The sequence below is a fragment of the Oncorhynchus mykiss genome, chromosome 9 (assembly GCF_013265735.2).
Source record: "Oncorhynchus mykiss isolate Arlee chromosome 9, USDA_OmykA_1.1, whole genome shotgun sequence".
Taxonomy (NCBI): Eukaryota; Metazoa; Chordata; class Actinopteri; order Salmoniformes; family Salmonidae; genus Oncorhynchus; species Oncorhynchus mykiss.
Window position 1 is genome coordinate 52,485,088 of NC_048573.1, and position 11,346 is coordinate 52,496,433.

The 11,346-nt window shown below is 41.0% G+C and overlaps 1 protein-coding gene across 2 annotated transcripts; it reads left to right on the forward strand.

Annotated features, from left to right (window-relative positions):
- The first annotated feature begins 435 nt into the window (after positions 1 to 435).
- Positions 436 to 3,146, forward strand: sike1 (suppressor of IKBKE 1). 2 transcript variants are annotated; one of them, XM_021616200.2, is made up of 6 exons: positions 436 to 592; positions 831 to 1,004; positions 1,108 to 1,213; positions 1,390 to 1,532; positions 1,655 to 1,768; positions 1,880 to 3,146. In XM_021616200.2, the coding sequence occupies exons 2-6, from the start codon at positions 846 to 848 to the stop codon at positions 1,997 to 1,999; spliced, it is 642 nt and encodes a 213-aa protein (XP_021471875.1). In that variant the 5' UTR covers positions 436 to 592; positions 831 to 845; the 3' UTR covers positions 2,000 to 3,146. The 2 variants fall into 2 exon arrangements, with proteins under 2 accessions (XP_021471875.1, XP_036844197.1); XM_036988302.1 differs by having other exon boundaries at positions 462 to 592; positions 835 to 1,004.
- The last annotated feature ends 8,200 nt before the right edge of the window (positions 3,147 to 11,346 follow it).

The following is an 11,346-nucleotide window of genomic DNA, read 5'->3' on the forward strand; positions in this document are numbered from 1 at the left end:
GGCCAGTAGGCTCCGCTATAATGTCCTGTGCAGAGTATCAACACAAATTATTATGGAATCATGGTGGATCAAACTGCGCAGGTAGCCGACTTTTTTAAAGTGATTTGTTTGACAATCACACACCTATGATATGCGAAACTGAGCCTGCGCAGACCGTGAAAAACAATGGTAAAGGCAAATATTCTTATACCTAAACCTCATTGTTATTTGTGGTAAAGGGGATAAGATGGTTACATGCCACAGTATCCCGTCTAAAATCAGCATATCCCAGGCATCTTATCCGGGTTTCTCATAACTGGGATAACTTTTTCGGGTTATTGTAAACGGGATGTGATGTTTATATGACAACTCAAAAATCGAATACTTCAGTACCCGAATAATAACGGGACATTGGTCTGCATGTAAAGGTGTTCAGTGACTTCTCTAACCCCAAACCGCAGGCTGGTCTGGTTGGTCTATTTCAAAAGCGTTCCTGGATGTTGCGCGTATGGGTTTAGAAACTGTGTTACCATCTTGAACGCAACCCTGCTTACGACCGGAAGTGATGTAAAACTAATGAGTCACATTTTGTTCCGAAAACAGCGGTCTCCAGGTCAGAGAGTTTGTTTTTGAAGTATTTCTTGATATTTTGGTCAATTTTCACAAAATACTTGACGATACTCATGTTTATCTATGACGCATATCAGTAAAGCAAGGATTTAATCTGTCCGCTAATCTACAAAAGATCTGCCACTATAACTAGCTAAGGTTAGCTATTTCGATGATTGGTTAGCTAATTTAGCTAGCAAATGTAATGTAAAAAGGACCTGCGTCTTCCGTTTGTAATCAAGCTAGTGCTGAAGGCTATGGCGTGCACTTTGGAAAAGGTTCTTGGCGATGCTCGCACGCTGCTTGAGAGGCTCAAAGAGCACGACACGGCGGCAGAAGGACTGATCGAGCAGTCTGGAGCGCTCAGCCAGAAGGTTCAGGGCATGAGAGAGGTGGGGAATGCCCTTCCAGACAAGGTACATTTGCTATCTTTCGAGCTTGCTGAATACGTATCTAGTATTTTTACTTTAATGGCATATAGATGAGAGCCTTGGATTTATCTGTTCACTGTTCCCCTAGTACATGGAGGAAAGTTCTGAGATACAGGAGTTGTCAAAGTACAAGCCTCACGTCCTGTTAACGCAAGAGAATACCCAAATAAAGGAACTACAGCAAGAAAACCGAGGCAAGACACAATTCATGTTTTATTCACTGTAATATTTTATTCTACCCCACTTTGTCTGAGTCAAATGTCAATGTTTGCAGCACGAGAAAAACAATATAATCTGTTAATATATTACACCAATGTATGTGTCATATATTTGAGGCACATATGTCTGGTAATGTGTTAAATCTCCACAGAACTGTGGCTGTCTTTGGAGGAGCACCAGTATGCGCTAGAATTGATCATGGGTAGATACCGCAAGCAAATGCTACAGCTTATGATGGAAAAGAAGGAGCTGGACACAAAGCCTGTTCTTAGCCTTCATGAGGACCATGCCAAGGTACACACCCTTTCTGTCTACTCAGAATGAATGTAATAACATTTGACATGGGCTCACATTTATGATAAAAACAATTAGCTATGTGTCATGTTTTATTTGTTTGAATTTGTATTATCATGAAGGAAGTGCAAAGCCAACTGGAGCGGATATGCGAGATGGGTCAGGTGATGAGAAGAGCTGTTCAGGTGGATGACCAGCACTACTGCTCTGTGCGAGAGAGGCTTGCCCAACTAGAGGTAAAAAATTGTTAAATCAAGCAAATTACTATTTTTATTATCTATGACTCTGGGTCAGGGTAAATAAAAATACTATTTATCAACCCATGGCCAATATTCTCATGCATTTAGATTGAAAACAAGGAGCTGCGAGATCTACTGACCATTAGTAAGAGTTCTGTGAGGCCACAGAAGGAAGACTCCAGCCAATCAGCGACAGAGGAAGAAGCCGAACCGGGGACCAATCAGTAATGGACTCGATAGAGAAGATCTCAGTTGCATACTCCTCGCTTCCTCTCCTCGTCTCCTTCTCAAAACCTTTTGAATGAGAAAGCCAGAGGTTCTGCCCCTCTGACATTCTCCTCCAGTGGGTTTTGAGGAGTGAGGACAGTAGGAGTATGCAATCGAGAACTTCCCATAGAGAGGAGTTTGGATTGTTCATGGAGAAGAACAGTTCCCCGGGGCCACAAGACAGGGTTGATTACATTTTCACCACCAGTCACCCCTTCCCTTTAAGACAAAGTCCATGTTTTGTGTTGTTAGTTACCATTTAATATATATTTCCAAAGGTGCTCCTGCTGCCCAATGAAGCACTGTAAAGGCACAGAGAAGAGAGAATACTGTTTTTGTCAGGAAAGATTAGCTCTTGTACAACAGTTTTAGTATAGAGGGTGAACTTTTGCATTGGCCAAAGATAATCACATTTGCTTTTTATGGCATGGTCTCTAGCTTTTCATTTTGAGTCATTTGTTCAAATGTACTTGGAACATTGTAGAAATAATCATGTGGTCAATTCACGGGAAACCAAATGCCAACTCTCCCCACATGGTTTAGCAAATGTTATGCTGTCAAACTGCAAGTCTTGATGTTTATTCCCCTGGGCCTGATATGACATCTTGTTGTCTCAAAATGTTTCAAATCAAATTGCGTTTTTCACATGGGCTTACTTATGGCCCCTTAACCAACAATGCAGAGTTTTTAAAACAGTAAGAAATTCAGTCAATCAATTTTCAGTCTGACTTGCTTGTAGCAGATTAACAGTTTGTATCTGTATGTAATTATCTGCTACATTAGAACCATTAGAAATATTTTGTTAATGTCTGTAATTCATGTGTAAAAATATATATATTTTTCATGTCTGGTATAATACTTACATAATGAGTGAGTGTAACATGTTCTTGACATTAGCGTTTGACCATAACTTAGATTTGAGGCTCTTTTTTAAATTTTATTTTTAACAATCCAACAGCTTGACGGACTGTTGTCAAATTGTATATGACATTGTCATCTCAGGAAACTTTCTTGTCATTATTGCAAAAGTGAGCTGTAATTTCTTCAAAGCTTTGATGAGTGAATTTATTAATTTGATGTGTCAAATAAATATTAATCAAATGCCTAATTTTACTGATTTGATTTTTTACAGCAAAAGGAAATGCGGACATTGCAAGATATAAAGCACTTGCTTGATGGATAGATTTGGTGAAAATGTCCTTTTACTCAGGATGACAAATGTTATTTGAATTTCCCAGTTCACTCAAAAGTAATGGCGATCTGAAATTCGGGGCTTTCGCTAGATGGAGACATTGCTTTAAGGTCTTCAATTAAAACGAGCTATCGTGATATTTAGGTTATGGCTCCAGAATCCAGGGCCTGCGTTTGACATTTTTAGCAAGAAAAAAAGTTAAGCTTTTTTCCTGGCATGATTAACTGATGCCTCGCAGAGAGTGCCATCAAACTGGGTAAATAACCCAATTTGTTCCAGAACGTTAGCTATGTTCTGCTTTGCCAGATAATAAAAGCATGCACATGTCTTGATTTGCTGGCTGGCTAGCTAGCTAGGTCTGCTAAAGACTAGTATTGTAGTAGCCAGCCATCCTATTCTCATTATATAGCTATTATAGTAACACAGTAATTTACACTCACTATCAGTCCAGCTAGTCAATTAGCTAGTATGCAGGATGTGCATAACCATATATTTTGCTAGTAGCAGACATCTAATGACATGTCTCACTATATTGCTGCTGTCAGTGTCGTCCAAAAGGGTGTTGAGCTGCATAAGAGTAAGCTAATATTTCCAGGGCTGCCAACTTTTGAAGAAAGCTTGGGAGTCAGATTTGCTATGATAATTTTATTGCCCCCTGGCACAACCCCAAGATGGGGGGTCTGAAAATGTTACTGTTTTAAAGCTCATTTCCTGCAATTCTATGTATTTTTATATGGTTTACACCTATGATCTGAATACAGGTCAATTGTATTCAGAATGCTTTGAACATTAAATGAACACTCAAAATTGTATCACTTTCTTACTTTGTGATTTTTGGGGGATTCAATTTAAAGTATGCACATATTTATTTTACATAATTTTTAGGTTGTTTGAAGTTCGATGGAGACACACTAATGGGAAAAACAGTGGAAGGTTTTAAGCCGTGATTGATTTCTGTTCTCATGTGGAAAGTTGTATGCAACATGTGTTGGAGAGTGTTACCACTACACAAAGGCTCTGCACAGGAAATACTAATATTAATGGTTGATGGCAGTGGGTAACCAAATATAGATTGCAGTCTCCTTGTCCATAGACTGCTTTCAAGGTAAGGACACAAACATTTTGTAATTTGGGTGAATTCTTTAAAATACGTCCGGAAGAAAATCCTGCTTATGCTACAGGAGTGTTGGCCACGCCTGATCAATGTTTCCCAAGTGCTGGGTGTTTAAAAATGCATCTCTGGCATTAGCACCTAATTATAACGTTGTTATAACAATTCTAATGTTATAATGTTGTTATAACAATTAATTTCTCAAAATCACTCAACCTTCAATTTTTTTTAATGAGTATCAATATTCAGGTAGTTATACAAATAAATACATTTTAATTAAGCGATAATGCCAGAGATGCCGGTGTTTGAGGGATATATTGGCATGGGTGTTGTTCTCTTGGGCCGGCAAACCATGCCAATATATCCTCCAAACACCGGCATCGAGGGTATTGTAACTTTTATACAATGGGTTACCAATATTAAAATAATGATTTACATATTTTCATAAAAAATAAATGTTGATGAATATATTCATACTATTTCATCCCACAAGATATAGTCCAGACATAAATCTAGGGTTGCTACCCAAACTGGCTGGAAGTTCGTTCTATTGGTTCGGTTGCCAGAGACGCGACCCAGTCTTTAAGTCTTTTTGTTTTGTATCTATGGACACGACCCAATCATGCCATACTGGCTGTCAACATTCTTATCCCTTGCTTGCTAGCTAGCCAAATACGGCTAACTTACGTCAAACAGTGCAGCTAGAATAACAACAAAGTAGCTGCATTTGTTTAAGCTGTTTTCTAGTGACATTTATTTGGAATATTTTTATTTTATTTAACCTTTATTTAACTAGGCAAGTCAGTTATGAACAAATTCTTACTTACAATGACAGCCTACCAAAAGGGCCCCTGTGGGGATGGGGGCTGGGATCAAAAATAAAAATAGAGGACAAAACACACATCATGACAAGAAAGACACCACAACACTACATAAAGAGAGACCTAAGACAACAACATAGCATGGCAGCAACACATGACAACACAGCGTAGTAGAAACACAACATGGTACAAACATTATTGGGCAAAGACAACAGCACAAAGGGCAAGAAGGTAGAGACAACAATACATCAGGTGAAGCAGCCACAACTGTCAGTAAGAGTGTCCATGATTGAGGCTTGAATGAAGAGATGGAGATAAAACTGTCCAGTTCGAGTGTTTTTTGCAACTTGTTCCAGTCGCTAGCTGCATCGAACTGAAAAGAGGAGCGACCCAGGGATTTGTGTTCTTTGGGGACCTTTAACAGAATGTGACTGGCGGAACGAGTGTTGTACGTGGATGATGCAGTAGGTATCTCAGATAGGGGGGAGTGAGGCCTAAGAGGGTTTTATAAATAAGAATCAACCAGAGGGTCTTGCGACGGGTATATAGAGATTACCAGTTTACAGAGGAGTATAGAGTGCAGTGGTGTCCTATATGGAGCATTGGTGGCAAATCTGATGGCCAAATGGTAAAGAACATCTAGCCTCTCGAGAGCACCCATACCTGCCGATCTATAAATTACATCTCTGTAATCTAGCATGGGTAGGATGGTCATCTGAATCAGGGTTAGTTTGGCAGCTCGGGTGAAAGAGGAGTGATTACGATAGAGGAAACCAAGTCTAGATTTATGTCCTGAGAGAAGGACAGTGTACCATCTAGCCATACTCCCAAGTAATTGTATGAGGTGGGGAGAGGGGCATTCTTCTTACCAAACCACATTACCTTTGTTTTAGAGGTGTTCAGAACAAGCTTCTTGGACACTAAGAAAGCTTTGTTGTAGAGCGTTCACACAAAATCCAGGGAGGTGCCAGGGGAGTATAAGACTTTATCACTGCAATCTTTGAGAAAGGTAGTTAGCAAACCAGGCCAAAGACCCCTCAGCGACACCAATATAGCCGGCCCACAAGAATGGAATAGTCTACCGTATCTAAAGCTTTGGCCAAGTCAATAAAAATAGCAGCACAACATTGCTTAGAATCAAGGGCAATGGTGACATCATTTAAGACCTTTAAGGTTGCAGTGACACATCCATAACCTGAGTGGAAACCAGATTGCACACCAGAGAGAATACTATAGACATCAAGAAAGCCAGTCAGTTTATTATTGACAAGTTTTTCCAACACATTTGATAAACAAGGCAAAATAGAAATTGGCCTATAACAGTTAGGATCAGCTTAATCTCCCCTTTAATTAAATAAAGGAGGCTGCCTACCAAGCAATAGGAACCTCCCCAGAGAGGAGAGACATGTTAAAAAGGTTAGTGATAGGCTTTCATTATTTTATTTTTTTTTACCTTTAACTAGGCAAGTCAGTTAAGAACAAATTCTTATTTTCAATTACGGCCTAGGAACAGTGTGTTAACTGCCTGTTCCGGGGCAGACCAACAGAATGACTTGTTCACCTTGGGATTTGAACTTGCAACCTTCCGGTTACAAGTCCACCGCTCTAACCACTAGGCTGCCCTGCCGCCCCAGAGGCTTGGCGATGATAGGGGCAGCAACCTTAAAGAAGAAAGTTTCTAAACCATCTGACCCAGATGTTTTTTGGGGTTCTAGTTTAAGGAGCTGTAACACACTAGGCGTAGTGGGTGCGGAGTCAGGTGCAGGAGGCAGAAAGTTCAGAATAGCGCTTTATTACACACAGGGGAAAATAGTACTCTCCACGAAACTGGGCGTAATAAACAAATGCCCAAAACAGGTAATTAAACAACACGCACTACCACACATCAACACAGTGGGGAAAATAATCAAGCCCGCACAAAGAGCAGGCGGGCCTTCCGGCTTAAATAGCCCAACTCAAAATCTAAACAAGAAACAGGTGAAACAAATCAGACAAAACCAACAGAAAAGGGAAAAGGGATCGGTGGCAGCTAGTAGGCCGGTGACGACGACCGCCGAGCGCCACCCGAACAGGAAGAGGAGCCACCTCCTTTAGCACCTTGGAGTCAGTGACCGCCTGCAGGGAGAAACTTTGTAGCAGGGCAGGGGAAAAAGAGAAGGTGTAGGAGATGAAGAAATGTTAGACGGCAAGTAGGTATGGCTGAGTCAAATAGAAATCCTGACTTAATAAAGTGGTGATTAAAGATCTCCATGTGGTCCTTGTCAGTAACAACCACATCATCAACATTAAGGGACATGGGCAGCTGTGAGGAGGAGGGTTTATTCTCCAGGTCTTTAACTGTTTTCCAGAACTTCTTGGGGTTAGACCCACAGAGAGAGAACTGCTCCTTAAAGTAACTAACTTTGGCCTACCGGATAGCCTGAGTGCACTTATTTCTCATTTGCCTGAACGAGAGCCAGTCAGCCTGAGTATGTGTGTGCCTTTCGCCAAATGGAATTCTTGAGGTGGAGTAACTCTGCCAGATCACGGTTGAACCAGGGGCTGAACCTGTTTTTAATGATCATTTTCTTTATGGGGGCATGGTTGTTAACAATACCACTGAAAATAAAAAATAAAAAAGAAGGTCCAAGCGTCTTCGACAGAGCTGATTCTTTACCAATTTACAGAGGCCAGGTCATGACGGAAGGCATGCTCATTCACGTTTTTTCAGCAACTGTCTATGACAAATCAGGACAGGTCGTTTCACTGAGCAGCCATTACGAACACAGGCTGTAAAACGGTGATCACTAAGGTAATTACAGAAAACACCAGACTGATACCTATCAGGATTATTTGTGAGAATAACATCGAGGAGAGTAGCCTTTTCTGGGTATTTGGAGTCATACCTTGTGGGATTGGTAATAATCTGAGAAAGATTTACAGTATATAGTCCCATTGCTTTAGGACTTGGTCAGGTGGTTTAAGCACATCCCAGTTTAAGTCACCTAGCAGGACAAATTCAGACTTAGTGTGAGGGGCCAGGAGAGAGCTTAGGGCATTTAGGATACAGGCCAGTGCTGATGGTGCACGATAACACCCAGCAACAGTGAACAAAGAGCTTTTTAAAAGTTTAATGCTTAAAACCAGCTAATCAAATTGTTTGGGGACAGACTTGGTGGAGACAACCGAGCACTGAAGGTGTTCCTTGGTAAAGATTGCCACTCCACCCCCTTTGGAAGATCTGCATGGCTGAAAAAGGTTATAACCAGAGAGGTTTACATCACTGTTCAAAACACTCTTTCTTAACCACGTCTCAGTAATGACCAACGCATCTGCATTGGAGCTGTGAACCCACACTTTCAATTGATCAATTTTAGGTAATACGCTTCTAGTGTTAACGTTCAGAAAATCCAGGCGTATAAAAAGTGCTCCCTCGTCAATAAGGCTGTAACTTAACAAAATGTGGAAAAAGTCAAGGGGTCTGAATACTTTCCAAATGCACTGTATATATCCATAAATAATGATGCTGATTCATGATTTCGACTGGCTGAAAAAGCTGCCTGCCTGTCTGTCTCATCCCGACACGTTCATTACTATGGACAAGCTGGAGATCGAATTTGAATATTGAAACAATGTTGCAAATGTTGGAGAGACAGACAGCAAGAATTATACAAATCTTCGCTGTTGAAAACTAAATGTTAGTCCAAAATAAATGTGAGATTTAGCGGGTGGTAATTTGTGTAATAGACACCAGCTGGAATGCAGTTTTAACCAATCAGCATTCAGGATTAGACACACCCATTGTATAATTAATTGTATGAAGAGTGCCTTGGTCCTCCTTTCTTTTTGGTTTATGCCTACAAGTTGAAGGTCCTTGCCATCATCTTACTCTATATAGAGAAAATATGATGTGTTTATGAGTTGTGAGTCCCCCTACCATCTATGCCTAGCATGTGTACAATATTAAAATGGCAAATTATATTTGAGGCCTGGAGTAGTCAATATCCAATGCTTTTTTGTATGACTTATACAAAACTGTCCATGAATGGCTGCAAAAATACATAGCCTCATAATTCATTTTCAAAGACTCAAGTAGGCATATCAGATTTCAAATATGTGATTACACTGGCAAAATTGTGTAGAAATTGAATAATAAAATACGTGTGGAGAATAAGAGCAGTGTTCTTGCTGACAAGCACACTAAATACCCTATATTTTAGCACATTGTTCCACTGATCGGACTAAATAAAGTAAATAGATAATAAAATCTCCTGAAGACAAGATGACATAAATCTGCCCTGTCTACTCCCTCTCCTCCGCTCCACCGTTCGATGTCGCCGGTTTACTAACCACTGGTCCTGGGAACCATCATTACGCGCACCTGGCATTCATCATTACGTGCACCTGCACTTCATCATTAGGCACACCTGGACTCCATTACCTCACTCTTACCTCACTCATTACCTCCCCTTTATCTGGCACTCCCTTAGGCTCTTTCTCCAGACAGTATTGTTTCTGTTTTTCATGTCTAGACGCTACACCTACGTTGTATCGTTCCATGTTATATTAAACTTACCACCTGCTTCTCGACTCCCAGGGTCTACATAACAGAATACTGCCTCACAAAATGGAAGAAGCAGCAGCAAATCATAACATCTCCCAGATGGTCAACGAGCAGGGATCGTTACTTCGTCAACACCACGACCAGCTGGGGATGGTTATGGAAGAGGTTATTCGCAGTGTTCAACGTCTCAAACATACCCGAGAGGGGTTGCCTTCAACTAGCGGAGGATACTCTACCACCAGTCGACCCAGCACACCAGCAACCTGCCTAGGTCAGCAATGCCCGTTTGTCCATCCCGGATAAATATGACGGCACCCCATCTACAGTGCCTTGCGAAAGTATTCGGCCCCCTTGAACTTTGCGACCTTTTGCCACATTTCAGGCTTCAAACATAAAGATATAAAACTGTATTTTTTTGTGAAGAATCATCAACAAGTGGGACACAATCATGAAGTGGAACGACATTTATTGGATATTTCAAACTTTTTTAACAAATCAAAAACTGAAAAATTGGGCGTGCAAAATTATTCAGCCCCTTTACTTTCAGTGCAGCAAACTCTCTCCAGAAGTTCAGTGAGGATCTCTGAATGATCCAATGTTGACCTCAATGACTAATGATGATAAATACAATCCACCTGTGTGTAATCAAGTCTCCGTATAAATGCACCTGCACTGTGATAGTCTCAGAGGTCCGTTAAAACCGCAGAGAGCATCATGAAGAACAAGAACACACCAGGCAGGTCCGAGATACTGTTGTGAAGAAGTTTATAGCCGGATTTGGATACAAAAAGATTTCCCAAGCTTTAAACATCCCAAGGAGCACTGTGCAAGCGATAATATTGAAATGGAAGGAGTATCAGACCACTGCAAATCTACCAAGACCTGGCCGTCCCTCTAAACTTTCAGCTCATACAAGGAGAAGACTGATCAGAGATGCAGCCAAGAGGCCCATGATCACTCTGGATGAACTGCAGAGATCTACAGCTGAGGTGGGAGACTCTGTCCATAGGACAACAATCAGTCGTATATTGCACAAATCTGGCCTTTATGGAAGAGTGGCAAGAAGAAAGCCATTTCTTAAAGATATCCATAAAAAGTGTTGTTTAAAGTTTGCCACAAGCCACCTGGGAGACACACCAAACATGTGGAAGAAGGTGCTCTGGTCAGATGAAACCAAAATTGAACTTTTTGGCAACAATGCAAAACGTTATGTTTGGCGTAAAAGCAACACAGCTGAACACACCATCCCCACTGTCAAACATGGTGGTGGCAGCATCATGGTTTGGGCCTGCTTTTCTTCAGCAGGGACAGGGAAGATGGTTAAAATTGATGGGAAGATGGATGGAGCCAAATACAGGACCATTCTGGAAGAAAACCTGATGGAGTCTGCAAAAGACCTGAGACTGGGACGGAGATTTGTCTTCCAACAAGACAATGATCCAAAACATAAAGCAAAATCTACAATGGAATGGTTCAAAAATAAACATATCCAGGTGTTAGAATGGCCAAGTCAAAGTCCAGACCTGAATCCAATCGAGAATCTGTGGAAAGAACTGAAAACTGCTGTTCACAAATGCTCTCCATCCAACCTCACTGAGCTCGAGCTGTTTTGCAAGGAGGAATGGGAAAAAATGTCAGTCT

Coding starts and splice junctions, on each gene's coding strand:
- sike1 (XM_036988302.1), top strand. CDS start 556: ATGAGTCACATTTTGTTCCGAAAACAGCGGTCTCCAG. Junction 1,214..1,389: donor ACTACAGCAAGAAAACCGAG/GCAAGACACAAT, acceptor AAATCTCCACAG/AACTGTGGCTGTCTTTGGAG. Junction 1,533..1,654: donor TTCATGAGGACCATGCCAAG/GTACACACCCTT, acceptor ATTATCATGAAG/GAAGTGCAAAGCCAACTGGA.